Source organism: Physeter macrocephalus, chromosome 15 (genome assembly GCF_002837175.3).
Source record: "Physeter macrocephalus isolate SW-GA chromosome 15, ASM283717v5, whole genome shotgun sequence".
Classification (NCBI taxonomy): domain Eukaryota; kingdom Metazoa; phylum Chordata; class Mammalia; order Artiodactyla; family Physeteridae; genus Physeter; species Physeter macrocephalus.
In genome coordinates this window covers 15,322,867-15,347,931 of record NC_041228.1, presented here as the reverse complement: position 1 = coordinate 15,347,931, position 25,065 = coordinate 15,322,867, and the positions used below count along the sequence as shown (strand labels likewise).

The 25,065-nt window shown below is 44.1% G+C and overlaps 1 protein-coding gene across 1 annotated transcript in view; it reads left to right on the top strand.

Moving 5' to 3' along the window:
* FBXO32 (F-box protein 32) overlaps nt 1–25,065 on the top strand; it is a 33,891-nt gene extending 8,826 nt beyond the window's left edge. Inside the window, exons 5-10 of the mRNA XM_007126061.4 lie at nt 11,345–11,438; nt 12,282–12,466; nt 17,992–18,174; nt 19,122–19,265; nt 19,683–19,980; nt 23,473–25,065. Of these exons, the coding sequence (XP_007126123.1) occupies nt 11,345–11,438; nt 12,282–12,466; nt 17,992–18,174; nt 19,122–19,265; nt 19,683–19,772 (696 nt within the window). The 3' untranslated portion in view covers nt 19,773–19,980; nt 23,473–25,065. The remainder of the gene's footprint in view (nt 1–11,344; nt 11,439–12,281; nt 12,467–17,991; nt 18,175–19,121; nt 19,266–19,682; nt 19,981–23,472) is intronic.

The window sequence follows — 25,065 nt, the reverse complement described above, 5'->3', positions numbered from 1 at the left end:
AAGCAAGTTGTAAAGCACCTTGGCTTGTTTTAAAAACTTTGTGCACCTCTGACTGCTCTCCCTGTCCTTCTTGCCCGGCTTTAGCTGACTCTAGGTGACCCTAAGGCATTCTTGGTTTAAGCCTCAAAACTGGATGAGTTCAAAGCACCCCAGAGCTCCTTCCTCCTGACTCCCTTCCCCCACCCCCATGTAGTAACAATATTCAGTCCCAGGTTCACTTAAAGCTTGAAACTACCTGTTTGGCTCAGTTGCTTCCCATTTTAAACCCTATGTTGGAAAAAAATAAATTTTTAATGAGCTTTAGCAAAATATTAATGATGAAGGTAGTAAAGCAAGGAAGTCTAACCATGACCTTCAAGTCACTGATTCTTTTTAGTTGGTTGGTGGTTGTTTTTCCCCCTAAGCTCCCTTGTATGTTTTTGTCAGTGGTTCCACCTGGGGGGGGTAGCAGCTGTTTGGGTTTTAGGATCAGAAGTAGGAGGGAATTTACCCGCTGTGGGTGTTAGTTGGTTGGGTTTTTATTTTCTTTTTCCTGGGTTGTGCTTCTCGGTGCCGTGTCGTTGAGTCAGATGATTGCAAAGGCTCAGCCAGAGCGCTGACATTCAAGCCCCCTTGAGGCCTGGATCATTCACCTGTCATCTGGGCAGATGCAGGGCTGGCCGTCCCAACGGACCTGATAAAAAACCCAGGCCTCTTGTAGGTTAGAAGCTCTGAGCTGAGCCCATGACCAGACCTGTCTAGTCTTCAGCTGAGCCCTTATTCCAGTCCAAAAGGGATGAAAATAAGAGACCTTCTTGATGAAATGTTCATGTCATTTCATCAAGACTCTGCCGCTTCTGGGAGGTCACTGTGGCCGGCAACCCAGTGCAGGCTGGCTGGAGTCGAGCCTGGGAAGATCTGGAAACTTGTTGCTAAGACTATGAATAGTTTCCATCCTCTAGGTGTTAGAGGAAGACACCCAGATCTGATGTCTTGATTCCAAACTGATCAGCATGTGGTCAGTTTTAAGACGGTTCTCCTTCCCACCTGTTCTCCTTCTCACGAGAAATAAACCAAAGGAATAAGGATTCAAATAGTGCAAATCTGTTTCATGCAATTATGTGCACTAACACTTTTTAGCCTTCCATTAACCCTGTAAACTGTAGGTACTTTTATCATCGCTGTTTACATAAACAGAGGTACAGTGAGGTAAAAATGACCTGTCCAAGGTCACGAAGCTACAGAAGGGAAGAAATCCGGATCTGAAACCTGGGCAGTCTAAAGTCCACACTTTTTAGCTGCTACAATGAGTTCCATATAAGCAGAGGATTGAAAGTAAAATGGCCTGAGGTCAGATCCCAGCTCCACGGCTTTCACGCTGTTTCAGCCTCTCCAACGCTCACGTTCCCGGGTGTAGTAAGAAGGACTTAGAATAACCTAACTTCACAGGTTATCTGTGAAACTCAGAAACATATATGGAAATACTCTGCAGACCAGAATATGTTATTCAAAGTCAGCTACTAATACTTATTATTACCTACTTATCAAAATTATTGTTTATTCTCCCTGAAAAGTCTTTTCAATTTGGTTGATAAAAAATGTTTTTCTACTTAAAAAAAAGAAAAATTACCTGGGGAATCATGCCCTTTGCCCTTGATTGAAACTCAGCATAGAGGACTTGTGTCTGACAGTATCTGAATGTAAAATACATCCTGAGCACATTCTCCTAACCTTTAAGTTAAAGAAACTACTGAATGCTTTCAGTTATTAGGTTCAGAAAGAGGGGGGAATATTTCCATTTTGGAAAGAACAATCTTTTTTTCCCCTTCACTGTTAAGAGTCCTCTGTAATTTGAGAAACGTCATTTTTATAAAGAGCTTAAAACATTTTAATGATAGGCACCACGTTTTGAGGGTTTTCTTCGAAGGAACCTAAGACACTTCTCAAATATTCTTCTTATCCTTAAACCAACTTTGCAAAGTAGCTTGCCAGTATGTTATCCTCATCTTACTACTTCAGCTTAATGGTTTTTTAATACTACAATGATTCCTCGGTCCCAGTAAGAAACCGAACCAACTTTGAAGCCTTAAAATCTGTTTAACCTCTTTAAAGACAAAGTACATTTTTTAAAAAGGTGTCATGTTCATGCTAGCTGTCAATGTTAATAAAAGAGACATGTAGAGGGAATAAAAGGGATAGCCAACACTCCTATCTCAATGTTATGATGTTTTATCAGCATGAAAATTTTGTGGAACTTTTGGAATCAAAATTTGAATATAAATTGGAGAGGTTTTTATACAGCATTTGTACCTTTTTTTAATTGGCTTCAGGCTACACTCATTGCCTCTACCTGCTTCTCTACACACTTCCAATGGCTTAAACATAGTTTTAACTGTGTTTTAAAGATGATTTTAAATTTTTGAAACAGTAACTTATGAAAGGCCATTTTTAAAAAATGGGTTTACGCCGTGCCTCAGGACCAGCACATTTTGGAAAGTCCCCTGGGGAGCCAGCGAGGATTCCAGGGGCTGGGCCAGTGGTGCGGTTAGAACCGTAGCCACAAGAAAGCAAATGCTGACTAGCCCACCCAGGGCACAGAGAGGCCAGCGGAGAGAGTGGGTCTCCAGTAGACACATCAGAATCACATCTGCACGTGAGAATCACCTGTGAAGCTTGCTCCTCTAAGGAAGCCCACCTCTAGAGCATCCGAGTTCATTAGTTGAAGGTGGTGCCCGGGCACTGCTACTTAAATTTATCCACCAGGTGATCCCAGTGTGTTTTCAAGTTTGTAAACCAGCTCAGAAACTACTTGGGAGCCCAAATGTTATATTTTGCATAATGAGTTTTTAAACAAGGCCCACGGAGGCACAAGTGCAAGAGAGGGCTTTAACGCTTTAATGCCAGAATGCTCTTTGATCTGGTCCTCCCAGCTCTCTCTATGGGATGAGAATGTGGCCAAGTACATGGTAACTGCAGATGCTGTCTTCAGACCAGGAAGAACCTTGAATAGCGGTTTCCTGACCTGAATGAAGTGACCCCTGTGCGCATCAGATCAGGAAGGACAAACAGAAGTTTGCAACCCCACTCTCTCTGTCCCTCTGCAGCAAAGAAGAACATCCACAACCTCAACCAGTAGTGTGCATTTTTATTTTTTTCTGCATTACCACCCTAAGTCCATTTGAATGTTTCCAGCAAGTTACTGCATTCCTACCGCCCCTAAAAGTCTTTTCCAAAAACATGTTTTAGTTTAAGTTGACTGGTGGTTTGGCAAATGAAAGGCTGAAATATGGCATGATGGCTCAAATTCAAACCCAATGCCTTAAATTAAGGGCGTGCTGTTGCCAAGCCCCTGGTGGGTTGTGATGTGTATGGGCAGCCTGGCCCCTTCACCAGGTCCCTCTGCTGCAGTGACCTTGGATTAATTTGGTGCTGCACAGCCTTCCTCTGGTGGACGGCGGCCCCTGCCACCTCGGTCTTAAAACTGGTGGATATCTTTTTCCATTGAGACTAAGAAGTTGGGGTGGAGGGAAGGCGGCCAGCCATTCCAATGGCAACAAAATCAAAAGAACAGGGCGCACGCCCATTTGAAAGTGATTGGCAGCAATGGTGGGGAATTGTGAGAACTCACTGTGGGGTATTAACAGTGAGGGCCCCAAGCAGGGCCCTAAAATGAATGCTGGTTAGGCTGCTAGTGATTTTACCGAAGAAATGCTGCAGCTCTTGGAATTCCGAGCCTTCTCGGTCACACTAAGCCTTTAGGCAAGCAGCAGATCCTGCAATTTCTGGGTGCCCACAGAAGTGGGGGACACTCACAGACCTTGAGGGTATGACCACAGGATTAGGGGAGTACATGCAGAAGTAGGGGGTGCCCCCCCAAAATGGAGGAAGGCTGAGAGACCAGAATAGTGGTATTTTTGACCATGGACACCTGACAGTACATTAATAGTTTAGGCATGTATTCTCAATTTATGTATATTCATAAAGTCATTTGTAAATCATATACCTATAAAAGGTGCTAATAATGGTACCTACCCCATCGTGTTGCTCTAGAACTAAACTGAGTTTAAACACATGAAATGCTTTTAGACAGTGCCTGGTATATGGTGAGCATCAGTTGTTGCTGTAACTATTGTCATCTTTAGGGTCCTAATTACAGAATTAGAAAATATATGAAAATAGAAATTAAAGATGAAATAAAATATAGAGATTGATTATTTTACGACTTTTCTACCTGATTTTCTTCCCCATCTGACTTCGGAGACCAGAAGATCAAAAATGTGCCCATTTTGTATAAATTTTTTTCTTGAGGATTCAGAATTTAAATATATCCCACCACGAGCCCAGAAATATATTTTATACTAAAACTCTAGCTAGTTTCTAGGCTAAGTCAGGTGCTTATTATACAGGGGATATGCTAAATTGGATAGGTGAGCTGCGCTTTAATTGCCAATTCAGCAGACTTTTTTCCCATCCAAGGAGGGATGTTCCTGAGAGCATGGCATTGCTGTAAGTTGCTCTGGTTGAGGGTGAGACAGAGGTTTTAAGTATCTGTGAGCTAGGACCCGAAGGCCCCTCGAGTCTTCTAAAAGAAGGGCTTTCCAAAGGCAAGGAGGTGACAACATCCTCTGCCAGGTCCCCATACATCAATACTGCTTCAGGTGAATGGTTTCAAATCCCTAAGCAGGTGTTTTCTATATTAAGTCCATACCATATACCTAGTGTTGCCACAGTCACTTGAGAATCAACTAAGACCTGGCCTCTGCTGGTCAGGAGTTTCTGGGCTACTCTGGGAGACAAGGTACAAGGTACTGCAGTAGCAAATTGGGTTTGGTCCTGTCTAGGAGAACGGAAGAAGCAGCACTGGAGGCAGCTTCTTGGAAGAGGTAGAACCTGAGATTCTCCTTCCTTGAAGGATGGCCAGGATTTGGCCAGGTGGAGAGGCAGGTAGAAGGCTTTGCAGGGACAAATGGCGTGAGCAGAAACCTGCAGCTGGAAAGAACAGAAGTGGAGGGGAGTGATGGTGGGCCAGGGGCCAAGGGCAATGTGACATCCAACCTTGTAGAAGCGTAGGGTGGGGGTAAGCAGGCTACAGCAGACAGGGAGCCCAATTTAAGCAGCCTCCTTGAGGCAGACAGACCTGCTCAGATCAATGCGACAGGGAACAGGGCATCATTCTAAGTTCAGAATTTTCTGGGATGGATGGAAGACAGAGGCAAGTTGTTCTCGGCTAAGAATACAATTAATCTGTGTAAACTTGGCCCTCAGTTAGAGGGATGTTTCACTTGCAAATAATATTTACCCAATCTTGACATGCCTGGAGATTATTAATGTAGCAGAAATGTTCCCTCTTCCAGCCTGTCAGTGTTCAGGCTCAAAGTCAGGACAAAACTTTCCAGGTTTTAATCTGTGTTATCCATTGAGTAAATAAGGGTCTTGGAAGTATGTGGCACTCAGTGCAGGCAGAAGCACTGCCTGATGTAACCAAAGGTTTATTGCAAAAGACATAATTTTCCTATGGGCACCCATCTGGCGTACCGAGCATGTGAGAAATGGTAGGGGCTTCTTGAAGTTTTTTCCTACCTTTGATAATCCTATGGCTTGTTTTCTAATCAGACATATACCTTAAACTGCAGAGCTCACTGTCATAGGAGACAGAAGAATTAGGGATAAGTTACATTCTTAACAATATTCTATGCAAGATAGAGTATGCTTGGGCAACAGCTGCATGGGTAACCTTGAACTAACAGGGAGAGTAGCTGCTGTTTTTGTTGATGCTTCTGAAGCCCCAGTTGCTTAGTGTCCCTTTAAATCTCTTTAAATATGTGTGTGTATGTATGTGTGTGTATGTGTGTATATATATCTACATATATATATATATAGATATAAATATATGTATTTGTTAAGTGCCTGCCGTGTGCCAGGTTGCGGTAGAGTGGTAAACAAGATAACCCCTTCTGTCTTGAGGTTTCTATCCCAATTATACAGTCAGCAAGCAAGTAAACAAGACCATTTCAGACATGTATAAATGAAACAGTGAAGAACACTGAAACCATGGTAAGATCTAGGATGGTCCGCAAAGGGCTCTCTGAGCTCTGAACAGGTGACATGTGAACTGAGACCTGAGGGGTGGGATGGAGCTGGCATGTGAAGACGTGGCAGGACCAAGGCTGGGAGGTGGGAATGAGCTGAGACTGCTCAGGGAACCAAAGGCGGGCTGTGTGGACAGAGCAGAGCGAGGGAAGCACTGGGCAAAATGAAGCTGGACAAGGGCTTCCCTGGTGGCGCACTGGTTGAGAATCCGCCTGCCGATGCAGGGGACACGGGTTCGTGCCCCGGTCCGGGAAGATCCCACATGCCGAGGAGCGGCTGGGCCCGTGAGCCATGGCCGCTGAGCCTGCGCGTCCGGAGCCTGCGCTCCACAATGGGAGAGGCCACAACAGTGAAAGGCCCACATCAGAGAAAAAAAAAAAAAAAAATGAAGCTGGACAAGGGGCGAAGGCCAGGTCAGGGAGGACCTTGCCAGTTATGGTAAGGAGTCCGGATTTTTTTTCTAAGGGCAAAGGGAAGCCATTTGAGGGTTTCAAGCAGAGAAGTGACATGAGCTAACTTATTTTTAAAAGTCTGAATGCTGTGATGAACCGAAGGGAAGAGATGACACGAAATGCGCATTTTCTGTGGGCAAAGTGAGATAGGAGGGCAATCTCCTCTCCCCATTCATCTTCCGCACACCACTTTAAGCTGAGGTTAATATCCCTCCGAGACTGACTATAAGATATTGCAACGAGACTTTTCTTCTACTCAGTATGTCTAAGCCTAGCACGAGCCAAAGCTGAAGGGCAGGATGTGGTTTCAGCATGCGGCAACCACCAGCCCTTCCTCCCGTGGCCCAGAACCGGTCCTGTTACTGCACAGCTAGTCACTGTGGATCGGGTCCTGCTGGATCCCCAGGCGGCCCCCACGGTAATGATAGCCTGGAATTCAGGAGGAGCTGAGAACCCTCTTCTCCAACCCCTAGCCCAGTCCCCCACCCCGCCTCTCCTTAAACACAGCCACAAATTACTGGCACCTGGGCTAAAATTTGCCCAGCAGAAAACAGCCATTTTCAAACAATCCGTTTTCCTCTGCTTTTTCTCGTGTGGCTAGAGGCAAAGAATCCAACTGGCTCAGTCATCTTGGTAAATAAATTGCTAGATACAGCCCTACTCCCCCTAGGCACCCAGCTCTCTTGACACAGAAGAAAAATTAATAAATTCTGTCTTCTTTACCACTAGTTCCACACAATACTGGTTCTGGGTCTGTAGAGTTATTGTGATCTGGAAAGTAGACCTAAATGATTTACCCAAAGCAATTGCCTCATCCTAAATGCATTATTAACCCTTTTTGGGTATTATTTCTCCCTTAATGTGAAAAGCTGATTACCGGTCCCAGTGTAATACTGATATAAGATTTCCAGACTCTTTCCTAGAACATAACACACTACATGGTATTGCTACTATTTTTAGAGTAAAGTTTCGACCTAGATGCAAATTTGATTGGCCTTGACAAACTGAAGTCCTTAAACTATCAAAATACATGTTCTCCGTTAGACATATCTGGGTCCAAGTCCTGGCTCCACCACTTGCTACTGCTGTATGTCTTCAGGTGAGTTGCTTAACTTCTCTGAGCCACAAAATCCTCTTTTGACTAGTGGAGAACCCACTTCAGTGGGCTGCCTCTGAAGATTAAACAAGATGACACATGTAAAATGCGTAGCATGTAGTAAACACCCATTATTGTTAGCAAAATAAGACTTCATGGTAGATGCAACTATGTAAGCCACAGAATGTATCAACATTAACTTTTATCAACAGACAGGGAGCTACTAAATATATCAGAAACATAATAAAAATGACAGAGAGGAATATGAAAATTTGAAAGCATTTAAGCATTTGGTTGACAATATATAAAGCTGAAATACAGGGATTCTAAAGGTCTCTAAACCAGCTGTACTTTACCCTACTATTCACTATGCCTTCCCTGGCAGTACTTCTACCTAGTAATAGTCTCTGTACTATGATAAAAATGAATGATAATAATTTACTGAGTATATTCTTGCTATCAGGCACTGTTCTGAGTGCTTTATGAATGCATTTAATCTTCACAGCAACTCTAAAGTAGGTACTATTATCATGTATGTTTTACAGATGGGGAAACTGAGGCAGGCAAGTTTGGCTCTGGAGCCCTCACTCTTGAACCCTATCATAGACACACACACACACACACACACACACACACACACACACACACACACACACAATCAGAAATTGACAAATTATGGCCCAAGGGCAAAATCTGCCCCCCATGCCTGTTTTTGTAAATAAAGTTTTATTGGAACACAGCCACACTTATTCATTTACATACTGTCCAAGGCTGCTTTTGTACTACAGTTTGCTGAGTTAATTAGTTGCAACAGAGACCTTATGACCTCCAAAGGTTAAAATATTTACTATCTAGCCCTTTACAGAAAAAGCTTTACAGAAAAGATAACCCTTGCTATCCACTTTAAACTTCACTAAAAGATTATGGTTTGGAAGGGGAAGAAATAATACCTTATAATAATAATGCCTTGTATTTGGTATTTACAGTGGGTTTTTACATACCGATCTCATTTAATTCTCATAACAACCCTGTGAAGTAGGTAGTCTTTTTTTATTTCCACTTTAGAAATGAAGAAACTGGGGTTCTGGGAGGTTAAATGACTTACACCACAGACTAGATGGTAAACTCCGTGAGTCTAGGGATCGTGTGTCTTTATCTGCATCACCTACCACAACCTAGGATAGAATGGGCATGCAGAAAATACTTGCTAAGTGAATGACAACTGTAAAGGTCACCCAGCTAGAGCATCCGGGTCTCCTCCTATTCTGGGGTTCTCTCTCCTGACCCCAGGGCTGCCGGACAGTGAAAAGAAGGACTTTCTCTTGACACCAGAATAAACAGAAGGTGGTTGACGTGTCATTCTCCTGACAGTTGATCGATTTTTGCTTCTGTATCTTTCTCTTCCTTAGTCAAAAATCATCTCAGTCAGACCAAAGGGCTTTTTTGTTTCCCCTCAAATGCATAGTCACAGCCTTGAGAATTTTTGTGTCCTTGTGATTGGTGCATTTTTAGACAAGATTGAAACTGACACCCTCATGAGATGGTAGTCACATGAAATGGGGGTTTTGGATGGATTTCAGGCAGAGCTCTGCCCGCCCTCCTCCCACCCCATGATGAGTCACTACCCTTCCCAGAGCAGACTCAAGACTTTTGTTTTCTTTCATCTTGCTTTGTGCTGGTCATGTGAGGCTCAGGGTATTAATAGACCCTGGGCTTGGCCTTCTGAATCTTGTTGTTGGTCAAGGAGATAAATGAACGGTCTGGCCAGTCCCTTTGTGCCATTTTTCACTCCTCTCTTGACTGTCACGCGCTGGTTGGTGACAGAGCTGAACTGGAAAGGCAGAGGACAACCCGTCTGGTCACCGCCTGTGGACGTGGCCTCTGCTGATGTTTTGACTTCTTGCCTCTCTTTGTGGGCATTTGGTCAGTTCCTGACGTCCAGCCTTGGATCACCAGTACTAATCTTAAAAACCAGCCTCAGTCTTTCTTTGCCACCTTCCCCCAGCCTGATGACAGCATCTCTCCCTGTGTGTGAGAGAGATACATAAGCCAGGCAGGAAAAGATTTGGGGTCTTTTTTTTTTTTTTTTTTTAACTCAGAGTAAAATTATGTTCAGGAAATTAAAAGTCTGTCCGTGGTTTGACAGGCTCCTAAGGGCCTCCATGGGGACAAATAAACAAATGCCTTAGAAGCAGAGGTTCTTTAAATTGCCTGGGGCTTTGATCCAAAAGTTTCAGTTCTTCTCTGCAGCCCAATTTTTAAAATGTCACTTTGCTAGTTCCCTCAGCCTTGATTCCAGCACCCAGCACAGTGTCATACTTGGTGTTTACTGACCTGAAGTGAAGTTGAGCTGGGGCCTGGCCAGGAGATGAAACTCCCTTGGAAGGTTTCCTAGGAGCAGAGATAGAAGCTTTAACATAAAAGGGAGGTCCTGGGTCTCTAAATCTAGTTTACTGGCTCTAAGGCTAGTGAGTTTTACTTAGCCTGGTGGGTTCTGGTGCAATTAATTATTTTCACTTTATATCAACCTCTTTTGTTCGATAACTCTGTGAAAGCATGAAGTGTGTTAAGAAGGATCCCGCTGAGCCCTCTCACTCCTTGTGGCATAGTTGGTAAACTTAGTTTCTTGAGCCTCACTTTGCTCATCTGTTAACTGGGTTGAACCACATGATCTCTAAGAGCCCATTCCAGTCTAAAGTTTCATTTTTTCAATAATAGAATCTTTTTTTTAAATCTTGCCACATTTATAAAGAATTTTGCTTTTGAAGGGAAGAAAGATTATGCTAAGGGTGCACCAACTTAAGTTATTATCTTTATTTCTTTTTGTTTGGTGATAACATGGGTTGTGGGAATGGGACATACTCCTTCAGTAAACCAACCAACCTTTATTTTCTACCTAATTTATGCCAGGCACTGTGCTAAGAGCTTTATGTGCATTCCCTCATTTAATGCTCTCACCAATCTTGGAGACTCTAAGTATTACAAGTAGAGATGAAGAAATTGGGGCACCAAGAAATTCAGGAATTTACCCAGAGTCGCAGAGCTAGTAAGTGGTCAAAGCAAAACTTGCACATAAGTCTAAGAGCTACAAGGTTCCTAGCCTCTAAGTAGAAATATGAGTATACACTGTACATCCCTGAATGTCTCTTTCTTCCTGTTATTGGCTTCTTTCTACAGAAAGTTAAGCGCAGTGAAAGATTCTAATTAACAGACATTTTTATTGAACGCTACATAAGCAGGAGATATCTGGATAAGAACTGCCACTTCCTTGAAAAGTGCCCATGGTTGCTGAACTTGAGCTTTTAGGTGCCTTGAGAGCAGTCCCAGCCAGTGGGGAGAAGTTCAAGTAGGGGTAAAAAGAGTTCCCGCTGGGAGTGATTATGTACAACTCCAACATCACAGGTCATAGGAGGTTTTGTTCCCTTTGGAGAACCTCAGCTTCACTCGCTGAAGTAGGACAAGTAGAATGAATTAGCCCTGGCTGAAGCCCACCTCTTTATATTTAAAAGAAAAAAAGCAATTAAATATTCAGCCTGATGCCTAGGTTTTGAATTACCCCCATTTGTCTTTTACTCAGAGCATCTGCTTTTTATTGCATTGTGGCCCTGCCTGCCATTTATCTCTCCCCGTCAGTCTGTATCTACGTGTCATGTGACTCAAAAGTGAAGATTAGAGGAGAAAAATATCTCTGTAGTCTAAGCCTGGCAACTTCTATTTTTATCCACAGCTGTTGGAACTGATAGCAAAGTCACAGCTCACATCCCTGAGTGGCATTGCCCAAAAGAACTTCATGAACATTTTGGAAAAAGTGGTACTGAAAGGTGAGCTTTCTCTCTCACTCTCTCGCCCCTTTTTATAGGCCTGGGGCCGGGCAGATGAATTTTCCAATGCAGTGGACATGTCATTGGATTTAAGGAAATGTAAGCAGATGGAAATGAATGACTCCAGATGCATTTCAGGGGTGCTGGATTCCAGTTTAGAAAGGAGGGCCATTCATGCTCATGACAAAGGGTGAGACCATCATCCTCCTGTCCTTGTGTTGGGATCATCCATTTGTCCTGCTCTAAGCCACTCAAGCTTCTTGGTGTAGGCACGTGTCCCAACCTTGGCTACCGAACCTCTAGATTCCAAATTCCTAGAAAATTGAGCTGTGTACAAGGCAGAATAGATCCATAGACTCTCTGAGCTAGAAAGAACTTTACGTCTCTGGCTCAACTGACTCATTGTGTATACGGGAGAAAGAGTCATTTATCCATAATCACACAAAGAGTCAGCCAGACTGGATGAGAATCCAAGCTCCTGAGCCCCAGACCTGTGCTTCTGACACTGATCATCTAAAAGAGACATCACTGCTGGGCAAAAGAAGCTGCTTTCAGATCAGGTGAGCTATTGGTGCTGGTGGGACAATGAAAAGAGAAAGAGTCTTTGTAGAAAACGGGGAGAAGAGAACAAAGAGGGACCTAGATAATGGAAACTCTACCCAATAACCTCGAGTGCAGAAGCTTGGCCAAGTGTAGAATAAACACCAGTGAGAAAGAAAACCATATCCCCAGTGGGTGTACCCAGGTAACACTAGCAGAGTAGAGAAGAAGAAAGAACCACTTGTAAACTATGGAGTGTTCTAGTCTCATAAACGTTACTACTTTTTTTCTTCCCCGCTCAAGTCCTGGAAGACCAACAAAACATTAGACTAATAAGGGAACTACTCCAGACCCTCTACACGTCCTTATGTACACTGGTCCAAAGAGTCGGCAAGTCTGTGCTGGTCGGGAACATTAACATGTGGGTGTATCGAATGGAGACAATTCTACACTGGCAGCAGCAGCTGAACAACATCCAAATCACCAGGGTAAGCTGGAGCACCCCAGCCTCCTCCTAGCAGGAACGGCTGCAGTTGGTTCCTCTGCTGGGATGCCGGGCAGCCTCGCCAGGACTTTAAATCCTCTCTGGTGATGGAAGAGTCTGGACAGTTCTGATTGGATGCTTTCCTTTGGGTGCTGAGGGTGGGCTGGGGGACTTTCCGATAAAGGGAGGGTGGAAAGAAGAAGAACTTGGCAGAGCAGGATCAGAGTATATGAACGATGACGGCCAATGGAAACGTGGTGCGTAAACTAGCAACTTGACCTTGGGGCCGATGTAGGCTATTTCACTGAAATCTTTAGTGGGATCTGGAGATCTCTGCCCATTCCCTCTTAAAGTATGAGTTTGTTTATAGCTTTAGGATGCTGCCTTGTATACAACAGAGCTGTGATGGCAGTGGCTTGGAGAGCTGGCACCAGCCTTTTAAAACTCAAGTTCCAATTATTAATAGTTATGATAAAGGAAGGCTTTGAGTAAAGGCTGTAAACATACAGGTAGGAAAAGACATGAGCAATTCTCACTCAAAGCAAACAAACAAACCAAACAAACCACACATTACCAGCTAAACTACTACCAGTAGTTTCTTTTGGCTTTTAAAACATAAGTTGGCCCCCAGCTCTTGGCCTCTTAAGAGCGATCAGGAGGACTAAGGCACACAAAAAATGTGAGAAAGATGCTGGTGTCATCTCTCAAGGCTCCCTAATGGACAGACACACTTAGGCAGCTCACGTAGCACTTGGCTGACTTATCTAATCACTGACCATGGCTGTTTTAAGTGGTTCCGGGACCCAGGCTGATAAAGTTTGGGTCTGCCCTGTCTCTCGAGAAAGAAACATGAAAAAACTTCTTTGACCTCTTTTAAATATTTCACTATATGAAGTTTGCAAAATGCAGTGTCCTTGACTTTACTGTTAATAACCTCTCTGTGCCTTAGTTGTTTTTTTTCTTAACTCTGAAACAGGCAATAATTGCAAGTCTCAGAGTTCTGTGACTTCCTCAGAATCACTTAGGCTACTTCCTCAAAGAAAGGAAAAAAGAACAAGAGAGCTCTATCCTCTCCAAGGCTATCTCACACACACACACACACACACACACACACACACACACACACACACACACAGTGATACCCAACCAGCGATATAAATAAGCAAGTCTCATAGTCTCATTAGTCCCAAGGGCATCTTCCCTCCAGCAACTTGGAATACCCATTTAGATGGTCACACTTGCCCAGAACTTGCCTCTGTTCCATGCGCTTACTTCCCCAAAGCCCCCCTCTATTGATCTACAAACTCTCTTGGGAGGTACCCATTGTAGTTGCTATAACTCTTCATGGAGTGAGGGTAAAGGGGGATCAGAGAAGCCCAGTGACTCTCCCCAAGTGACACAGCAATCGGGGCCAGAGCTGAGGCCAGAACCCTGGGCTTCTTATTCCTAAAACGGGAAAGCTTTTAACATCAGTGGTTTCCAAACTTTTTTTCAATCTAGCTCTCTTCCAACTATTTATTCAATGACCCAGCCTTTTGCAAACCTTTTAAATCCAATGGAATCCTATGCAGAACAGATCAAACGCTGAAGTTCATCTCACCCTCCCCTCTGCTCACGGCACCCCAGCCAGGCCAAGCTATTCTCTGCTATTCTCACTGTATAAGCTTGGGCCTGCCTCGGGATTTTTAAGCCACCTCCCTCCCTGACCATCCAATCTACTGAAGCCACTATCGTCTCACCTTCTTCAGAGCCGCTATTACGATCTGAAATCATCTCATATGTATATTCACTTTCCTGTCTCCTCCACTGGCTTATAAACTCCACAAAGAAAGGACATCACCATCTTGTTGCCTGCTCTATTCCTTGTCCCTGGACCAGAGCAGATGGCAGTCAATAAGTTTTAGTTGAATAAATAAATGAGTGAAGGGGACGCCCCTCCCACCACCTACCTTAGAACTTGTTCAATGTTCAGAGGAATACAGTTGGAAAATATTGCCCTGTATTTACAGATGAGCATGAAGATTTACCAATTGCAGGATCTGGGACTAGTGATTTAAATTCTCTGTGCCTCAATTTCCTCCTTTGGAAAATGGGGGCAGTCATGCCTATCTCAATGCGCTGGTGTGAGATTTAATCAGGTAATATACAGAAAGCACTTAGAACAGTGCCTGACACATAGTAAGTATTGTAAATGCGTCAGCTGTTATTATTATGAAGGGCTCACTCTGTGGCAGACACTCTTCTAAGTCCTCTAATGTATTCATTAACTCATCTAGTGACTAATTGTAAGTAGGAGGCATCATAATAGCTAATATTTACTGGCCACTGTGCTCAGTACTTCCAGGCATTGTCTCATGAGAAAAATCACACTGAGTGGTTAAGAACAATCTGGCCTGGCCCTCCCCACCGATAAGATGTGGGTTGAACCCAGGCCTGTCTGCAGAGGCTATACTTCTACCCATGACACTTTACCCCCTCATGCCCGCCTTCCCAACCCTCCTTGGCTCTGAGCTACAATATTTTGAGAGCAGTGCTGGAAGGAAAGATTGAGAGAGAGAGAGAGAGAAGGAACTTAATTACTTCAGTCTGGACTGTATATTAAAACTTACTTTTTAACAGTTTGGACCAAAGAGAAGTATGTTATTACGTGAAAATGTTAAGGTGACATTTACAGTAATTGCTTTCTAATTGCCAAAGTTCTATCAGTATTTTCCCAGCAGATAATCTTGTTTTCCTTCAAAATTTCCTATCTAATTCTATGGAGCCAATTTTTATTGGCAAAAATAATTATATAATAAAGAATGAAGGGGGAAAAAAACTAAGAGAACTGGCTTGTAGGTGAAAAAAATCAAATAGAATCATAGTGTCCTGGGAGCAAGGCAGAGAGAGTTTGGCAGCATGGGGGGTGGGCAGGATGAATATGAAAAGATTTTCAGCAAAACCCTGGTAGGGGGAGCAAGAGTAACTTCTTTTTCTTTTATATGCTTATATTCAAATAGAAGAAGGCATGCAAGCAGTTAATCATTTATCAGGAGTAAGAACTCAGCATGGGGTCTGGGCAAGGATTTTGGAAAAGTTCAGGTTCGAAAATTTGAGAGTGAATTCTGCCAAGTGGACTTTAATAGGAGTTCATGTAATAATTGGCCTGGGAGTTTTAACCAAAAAAGTAGATGCTTTGAAGTGCTGGAAACAAAAAGAAAATCTCATGGCAGTTTTATTGGCTCATACGATCAGCAGCAGATGATAAATGACAAATAGGTCTAGGACCTTCTGCAGTCCGGCAAAGTCCTGAATTCTGCAAACAATTGAAAGTTCAGCCCAGCAGCCTGAACAGTATAAATTGTCAAGTCACAGACACTTCTCACGAATTAGGAGGCTGAAGCTACTCCAAGTCTGAGATTGTTGGAGCTGGACGTGATCTTCGAGACTTCTACTAAGCCAAGTCATTTTGGACACGGGGAAACTGAGACCCAGATTTCCTAAGGGCACTTGGGGTCCGGATCTGCTGCTTGTCCATCCCGTGTGCCTCCCATTCTTCTCCATTGCCCACCTTCCCTCTGCACGCCTGCCCTGCTCTGCGGAGGCGCGGGAGGGGATTGCTGAGACTGTGTGTCGCCCTGGAATCCTGTGTGTTCCAGCCTTGATGTGCCTCATACAGAGTTTAGTTCCCTAAAATTTCGAGGAGGGAACTCAGTACTCATTCCCAGGATATTTTCCCCTCAGCTAAGGAAGGGTTTCTTCATCCTGTGTTTTTTTTTTTTTTTTTTTTTTTTCTGTGTGACCTCCAGAGGTGATAGAACACTGAGCTAAAAATGTCAGTAGTTCAAATTCAAGAGCTCACCCAGGACTAACATGGGAAGGACAAAGAACCATGGTCTCGAGCGATTTGTGCTGACTTCTTATCCAGATGGCAGCAGCCAGTTGCTGTTCAAGAAATAGCAACAAATACTACTGAGGACCTTCTGTACAGATTGTTCCCATAGCACTTGGCGCTTACATCCTTGATGGCATTTAACCTTTGTTCTCTAATGACTTGCTTATATTTCTGGGTCTCTCGCCCATTGCAGCAGCTCCGGTGCCAGGCATAATAGGTACACAGGAGAGGGGTTTTGTGCTGGGCTAGTCTGCAAGGGATACAAGCTTAGACCTTGCCTTTGAGGATCTGGGTCTGGGTGGAATAACATGAGCTCATCAGAATTTAAACATTAAAGGGCTTAAATATAAATTCAAGGATATGTAGAAGCAACTTCTGCAGAAGCTCATGATTAACTGCCAGTGTGTTCTCCACAGACCAATAGTTATCAAAATGTTCCGTGCAGCCCTAGGTTTAAATAGAGATGCCTCAATGGATGATGGATCTTAGGCTGAAAGGTTCTTGACCAGCCATTCCCAAAGCATGCATACACGTGTGTACACACACACACACACACACACAGCCCAGTATAGAGTCTTTCTGTTGTTGCTGTTTGTACCTATTGAATTATTTGACTTTCATCATTCCACAAATATTTATTGAGTGCCTACTATATGCTAGCACACTTCTAGACTCTTCTAGACATAGCAACGAAAAAACACAAAAATTTCTGCCTCCGTGGAGCTTAGATTCTAGCAGGAGTGTTCCATTCAAGCTTCCTTCTGCAGATGGGTTACGTGACATGACAATAAGGAAGTTGTTGCAAAAGGCACCTGAAAGAGATCTTAGGAATTCTAGGAAGATGCAGTGGCTAAGGCTTGAGGGAGTCACCAAAGCAGAAAAGGCCTTTCAGAGGAAGTGAGTTTGAACTGGATGTGAAGAAGAGTCACATGTGGACAAGCAGTGGCCCGGGCAGAGCGAGGGCCTTGTGGCCAGCGTGTTTGGGGGCCGGTGGGAAAACCTACGTGGGGAGATCAATGGTCACAAGGAGGTGGGCAGTGAGACCCGAGGCTGGAGGTGCTCTGTCCAGGGTAGTGAGTCCTTTGGGAAGCTAGCGAATATCGTAATTGAGTGAAGCACAGGAATCCAACGTGTGCTATTGGGGGACTCTTTCAGAGCAAAAGTGTAAGTAGATGAAGGGGACTCAGAGGTACAGACCTCCAGGTATAAAATAAATGAGCCATTGGGGCTGTAATATACAATATAAAGAATATGGTTAATAAAACTGTAATCACTTTATATGGGGATACATGGTTACTAGACTTATCGTGGTTATCATTTCATAATGCACACAAATGTCAAATCACTATTCAGTACACCTGAAACTAATATAATATTGTATGTCAACTACATTTCCATTTTCTAAAAAGCGTACAGCCTTGTGCAACTTAGGAAAATCCCTCTGGTACCATCTGCTGGAGCCGCTCCAGGCTGTTCTTTGCGGGTCTTGGTCATGGGTCCTGTGTCTGTACTTAGAGTAGAGAGAACTGCTGCTTTGATCTCTGATCAATAAACCACCTTGAGGCTGGAGGATGAGGGGACAGCTGCATCCTTGATGTCACCTGGTGCATAGCTCCTCTCTGCCCTGCAACTTAACATAACCCTTCTCCCCACAGCCTGCCTTCAAAGGCCTCACCTTCACTGACCTGCCTTTGTGCTTACAACTGAACATCATGCAAAGGCTGAGCGACGGGCGAGACCTGGTCAGCCTGGGCCAGGCAGCCCCTGACCTGCATGTGCTCAGCGAGGACCGGCTCTTATGGAAGAAGCTCTGCCAGTACCACTTCTCCGAGCGGCAGGTCGGTGCAGCCCAGTGGCCGTTCTTCCTTCTCTTCCTCTCTGCCCGCCACCCGCAAGCTGCCTTGGCATCCTTCTCAAACCCACTCTCCAGGGCTCCCTGGTTTGACTAGAAAACAGTTCAAGGAGTTTCTAAATAATATCTGTGAGATTTTGTTTATGTGTTTCAATAGGGAAAAAATACACCACCTTATATTCTTAACCTAGTCCCACGTTACAACTTGCTCCAAAAAAAATTCATAAATTGGCACCAGTCCTTCTTTTCTCTAACAAAATAACTTACATTTTTATGAGATTTTACAGCTAAAGGACTTTTACTGATGTTATTTCATTTTGTGTTAATGACCCAGGGAAAGGTAGATATTATGCCCACTTCAAACGGATGGAGGGACTAAGGGACTAAGGCCACAAGTGGCTAAGTGACATATCCAAATTAGTGGAGCGCTCTCTAGGTGGGGAAACTGGCCTTGGATTTGAATTTGGGCCTTCTGACACCAGCTCTAGGCCTCTTTCCCCTCCGCACACTACCGCAGATTTTTTTTCCAACTTCTTTACGTAGAAGTGTGAGCTCAACAAGTTCTGTTCACGAAACCACTAATATTTCGATATAAAATAGAGCCATTGTGCCAAGCAGTCACTGCATCTCCCTGGAAATAATCACTCAAGTCTACAGCAAAGAAAAGACTGAAGTGGTTTACTGAGATCACCTAAACTTTCAAGACCAAACAAATGCAATTTAGTACAGGTCACCAGTCAGGCGTCATCAGCCACCTATTTCTTTTAAAGACTGGTTAAAACCTGTTGTTTCCTTCACTAGCTAGAGCTCAGAAGCTACTTCTTTATATCTTTGCTACTTTTCCCCTAGCTGTTGCCAGGGTATAGATGAAAAAGGTGGAAAGGAGGCAGGAGCAGAACTTTTCAGAACTACTTTTCTTTGTTTGATATTTAGATCCGCAAGCGATTAATTTTGTCAGATAAAGGACAGCTGGATTGGAAGAAGATGTATTTTAAACTTGTGCGCTGTTACCCACGGAAAGAGCAGTATGGAGACACCCTTCAGCTTTGCAGACACTGCCATATTCTTTCCTGGAAGGTATATGTCTTGGAGGTCGTTGCCACACATCCCCAGCCCAGAGCCTAAGAGCCAGTGGCACCAGCACTGTGTCCCCGAATGCTTTCCTGCTCTTCACTGTTGTAGCCCCCAGCTGAAGGTGAAGGTAAAACTGATTCAGCCCCCGGGGAGAGAAACTTTCAAAGACCTTCGTTTCCTTCACCCCGCTGTGTTTATTTTTTTCTGCGAGCCCCCCCCCAAACTCCCCCATCGCTCTGTGCACAGGTGTGCGCACACGCGCACACACACACACGCAGCTCTTTAGTTTTTCCATAACACAGGGCATTCATTCTTGACAGAGGAATGTTGTTTTGAGGTTGGGCCATGCCTTACTTAGGGTGCTACAAGCCAATGAGATGCTGCCGAGAATGCCCACCTAACCATGATGTTCCTTTCTAGGGCACCGATCACCCGTGCACAGCCAATAACCCAGAGAGCTGCTCCGTTTCACTTTCACCCCAGGACTTTATCAACTTGTTCAAGTTCTGAACCCCACCCAGCACATGACAACACTTCAGAAGGGTTCCCCTGCTGATTGGATGGTTGGAAATACAGAGTTTGGACGCTTCATTTGTAAATAGTGTACATTTTAGACATTGGCTCAAAACTTCTGAGATAAGCCATTGAGAGGACGTTGGAGGGGAGAGATGCAGCTGCTGGCTGGGAATTTAAGCATATGGACTTCTCATTAGAATTGGTATGGAAAAGCAGAAATACTGTAAATAAACTATTTTTCCTAATGATTTGCCAGCAAGACTATAAGGCAGGAATTCTATTTCATCGGTGAAAATGGAATTCTCTTGACGTTCACTGAGACTCCTCTATAGTTCCCTAGAGATGTGGGAGAAGGGGGCAGAGCTCAAATACAAGATAGAATGCTCTTTGTTTACAATGTGAAAATGTGTTGGGAAAAAAAAAAAAAGAAGAAAAACGACATATGAGAAATCCCTGGGCTTTGGGTTTTGATCTGGGGTTTGTTCTGACAAGGCAAAGGAAGCACCAGTCATCTTAAACCCGCATGGGTATAGGGCCTTATCTTCTGAAGATACCACACAATAGTCTACCTCGGAAAGCTACAATACTCGCTCTGACAAAGCGCGTGGTCCAGTAGGCAGTCTCTGTTTTTCTTGTTTCTTCATCGTATAAAAAGTGATTTAAAACAGGCAGAGACATTGGAGGCAATCCTCATCATGCTTCAGGCTTCCTTTTTAGACGAATGGGACACTCTCGGCGGTTGCCTCTTTTCTAGAACAACCCCAAAGCATCTATGCCCTTTTTCCTTCCATGCTGTAGCTCATCCGGGACGGACGACATCATAAGGCCAATTGAGAACAGCTCAAGAGGAAACCCTGCCACAGGAAAGACAGAATTAGTCACCCAATAGCTGTGAAGACTTTCTTATTCCTGTTTAACTTCTTGGCTTGTCTGGGCTTCCTGGGGTATCTTCACGGATAAGCCTATCCCTGGGGGCTGTTTGGAGCCAGAGTACTGATAAAGGCTCGTAAAAGAGGTTTTACATATCCGCTGCTGTTCTTCTTGCTGGGTGATAGTTGAGGAGTTTTCTTTACATGCAGCACCAAAATTTCGTCAACCTGAGGTAGGGCTTCTTGTAAGGATGACAAAGTAAAGCCTGGCGTTCCAGCCACACAGGGAGGGAGCAGAGGTACTATGAGTTCATCCTAAACTTGCTCCAAACCCCAGGGGAACTTGCTAGGCCAGTACCAGCAGGTAACCATGTGGCCGGAGGAAATCTCAGGACTTAAGGAGTCAATATTCCTGGGAGGGAATGGGGGATGGTTTTGTTTTTTACTTTTTATAGAACTTTGCTTTTCTACAACAGTGTACATATTTTTGCAATTTTATTTGCTTTCCTTTTTTGGGGGGTAAATAAAGTGGCCACCCAGCATGACCCTGGCACATAAGTGAAGCAGAAATAGGACCTTGGTTCACATTTACGTTGAGGAGCAGTGTATTCTTAGGGGTTGAATTTGGGGTGACCTGAAATGGGGAGAGATGGTTAAGAATGTACAGGGACAAGCCAAGGGACCAACTAGTGACGTAGGACCGCTTCACGCCCTTCCCTCAAAGCACAACCCAAGTACCGGCACCCGGAAGGGAACTCGACCACTAGCTGATGTCCCTCACTTTGCAAGGTCTGTGCCTACCCCAGGGTTTCTTAATATCTTCTCTCATCACCACCCCCCGAAGAAGAAAAAAGTAAATTGTTTATTTCAATTCTGCGCAAAAGTAAATACTGAAGAATAAGATCCTGTTGGGTAAGGCTGAGCTTTGGAGGGCCACAAACTACTGTTAACACCTCTTCTCCCCCCCAGTCAAGGTCACACTGAGAAGGCAGGGTCCAGACCATGGAATAAAAAGCTCTGTCTTCCAGAATTCAGGCAGGTTCTCGCCAAGGTCTCAGCTTCCTTAAAGATGTGAGTGGAGCTGGATTGTCGTTGCTGTGAGGGCTCTGGAGCCTTTGACTCTGGCATTTTTTGGCGTTCATGGCCTTCCACATCTTCCCCCCAACTCATGACCTCCACCCCTCCGTGCTGATGGAGCAGATGGAGACTCCTCGGCACCTTCAGGTTTGCGGTCCCAGAGTGTCGCCTGCTTTGACTGTCCACACGAAACTGGCGAACCAGTGTCACTTGGACTGTCCGTGGTGCTCATGACCGCACAGCGTGCCCCACGCAGCAGGAGCATCTGTGCAAAACAACCCTACCACAAGGGACAGGCTTCACGGTTTTCTGAAACGTCTACCCAGATGGTGACTCGGGGCTCTCCCCATCTCCTCTGGCATAACTGGAGGTGGTGTGTGACAGAATCAAGGAAAATTTTTAAGGAAAAGAAAAGAAGAAACCAACATTTGTGGTTCCCTTTCATTGGAAGAGGAGAATAAGGAAGGAAATGGCAGGTGGAGAGGGAGAGGGGAAGGAAGAGAAGTGGTGTGTCTTTGATGCTGTGGTTTGTGGGAGGGCAGTGGGGAAAAAAGCCCAGCGGGTGTGAGCATCTGTGTTGGTGCCACTGGGTGGCTGTGAAGGATGGCCAGAGCCTCACGTATAAGTAAAGCGAGTTGAAAAGAAAATGCTTGTTCCCTGGGCACTGATCGTCTATAGAATTTCTATTGGCAAACCCTCCCAGGACAAAGTGACCTAAAAAACAAAAACAAAGAATCTCTGTCTCAGAACTGCTGTCCTAAAAGCCAGAGGGACATGACAATGGGAAGTGCTGGAAGAGACAGAATGCTCTACTGTCTTTGCTGTACCTACCTACCCCCACCCCAACTCTGTAAAGGAGAATTTAAAATTGATGTCAAATATGAAAGTAATCTGGACTTCCAGAGAAGGGAAGAGTTTTGTCCAGGACAGTGGAAGCCGAGCCACAGGGATGTTATGCTTTGGTTCACCACACAGGTTTCCGAGCAACGATCCTAGAGTTTCTTGAGAAGACGGCACAGCATTTGAGGAAAGGAGACTATGCGAAGCTTAGAAGAGCTCAACTTATAACAAGATCCAGACATTTTAAACTAGATGGTGTTATTACTCAACGCTGTTACTTTTAGTGGATGGACCAGTCACGTGGGAGGATTGTGGCAGAAACTACAATGTGAAAACATCCCCAATTTTGAGATCAAAAGGGTCAGCTGTAAGATGACCTATGTTTAGTGATGATCCATTTTATACTGAAGTGGCTCAGAGGAGATATTGATATTTTAGATGGGCTGAAAAACTGTCAAGGCAAGAACGGGCTTTTCTTGGCAATGGTGAAGGAAGGTAATGAGTTTGTATTGCCTTATTGCCACAGTTCTCTCTTCAAAAACTGTTTGGGAGCTTGCAATTAACAGAGCCTCCTTGTTGCCGCTGTTTTTATGTGGGAGAAGAGAAAGAGCTTGGAATTTCATTTGTCTAAGCAAGTGGTGTGATTTACAAGAAGTTCAATCATTTCAAAAGTATATCATTCTTAGTGTTCAATACAATGTTTATCATAAAATAGGCACCTGCGTTTATATATTCCTGCCAGGCTGAAGGGCAATTATGTCTTGCTATGCAAACACGCTATTTTACGTGTGAATTTTTTTAACTGTAATAATTTTATGTGCGAATTTTTTTAAAACTAAACTCTTATCATCATTTTCTATGTTGACATCTGTTGTTTTTCGTGTTTTTTTGTTTTAATCTGCTTCCAGCTCTCCGAGTCTGTGAACCATCCTCTGACTGGATGCTGGCCTAAAATCCTATTAGTGTTTAAACAGACCTCAGAAACACCCTGAACCTCTAGGCGAACGCAGAGATGGGGCTCTTTGATATATCTCGGGCCCTTGATGTCTTCAACAAACAAGATCGTAATTCCTTTAAACTCAATGTTTTCTGTAGATGCTTTCTTCTCGGTTTTGTTAAGGAGAGTTAACCCTCGTGGTTTTCCAAAGGAGGGAAACTCCTGCCCCAGACGTGAGCGCTGGGAGGGAGGCTAGAAACGCTGGGGTCTGGCATTCCTTCTGCCTTTTGAAATGAGGGAGTGGGTCCAGAATATTCAGGTGACATGCCTCGACCCACCTGGCACTCAGCAGTGGGCCTCAGCGTTAACTTGGGACTTTCTGAGGCCTTAACTTCGTACCCCCTGCCCCGGCACCTTTTGTTGTGGCTGGACACATGTGACACCTGAGCTGATTCTTCTCAAGACCTTCGCTGTGGAAGGCAGGTCGTGTCCAGTGTTCGGTGTCTGGCCGTTAACTTTTAAAGACATTTTAAGTCCCTGATTCTTCCTGGAGAAGTTAAGGCGTTGCTTAACATTGTTACAGACCTCTGACTCTGCTGTGAGTACGGCATACTAGTGAGTACAACCTGCTTGCCACAAAGTAAGCAGCGTATTTTGACAAATTTATTTTTCCCTGGATAATTAGATTTTAATTATAAAGGTGGCCCCTGAGACAGATAATGGCTGAGCAGCTGGCTTGCTTTCTAAAAACTGAGGTTCTGATGGTAACCAAGCAGGTATTTCCTCTCCCCTTAGACTAAAAGGTGCATTTAATCCATCCCTTCTATCTCCCTGGTACCTGCTGTGAGATCCAATAAGCTTCTACCCAGTGGAAGATCACTCTCTGCTAAACCTCACAAGCAAAGGGGGGTTGTTCCATGAGGCAGCAAGGAGCAAGGGACCACGATATTCATGACTTTGTCTGCTAGACATTTTTCAAAGTGTCCTTGAACTCAGCAAACAAAGCTTTCTGAGAGATCTCTCAAAACTCAGGCCCTGCTCCGTCTGGCCAAAAATGGATGGCTGCTTCAAAACTCTGAACTTCTTGAAACTCCATCTGCTACAACATTACTTCTGGAGTTTGAACATGACTTTTTCTGTCTTTGAGTATAGAAATGTTGGTTTAATTATGATACACAAGTCTGTTAAACAGAAGGCTCCAAGCAGTGCTCTACACTTGAGAACACTTGGCGCCATCTTTATTCTACCAAGTGCCAATCACCCTAGCCAGAGGGGGTGTATATTAAAGTCCATATCCTAAGCTTTAGAAGCTTTAAAGTACTTTTTTAATTAAAAATACAATAGGGTATTGAACATTTTAACTAAAAGTTTAAGGTTAGACCAATTACATGCGAAGATGTTTATTTAATATTGTGTGAGCTGAGTCCTTCTGTATAAATTATTTGCACTCTTTTCTTGCATGATGAACTGATCTCTTTTTTTATAGTTGTTTGTACCAGACGGTGGCGTATTTTTGTAAAAAATTTTTTGACACTGAATTGCAATAAATGTTTTTCCAACAACA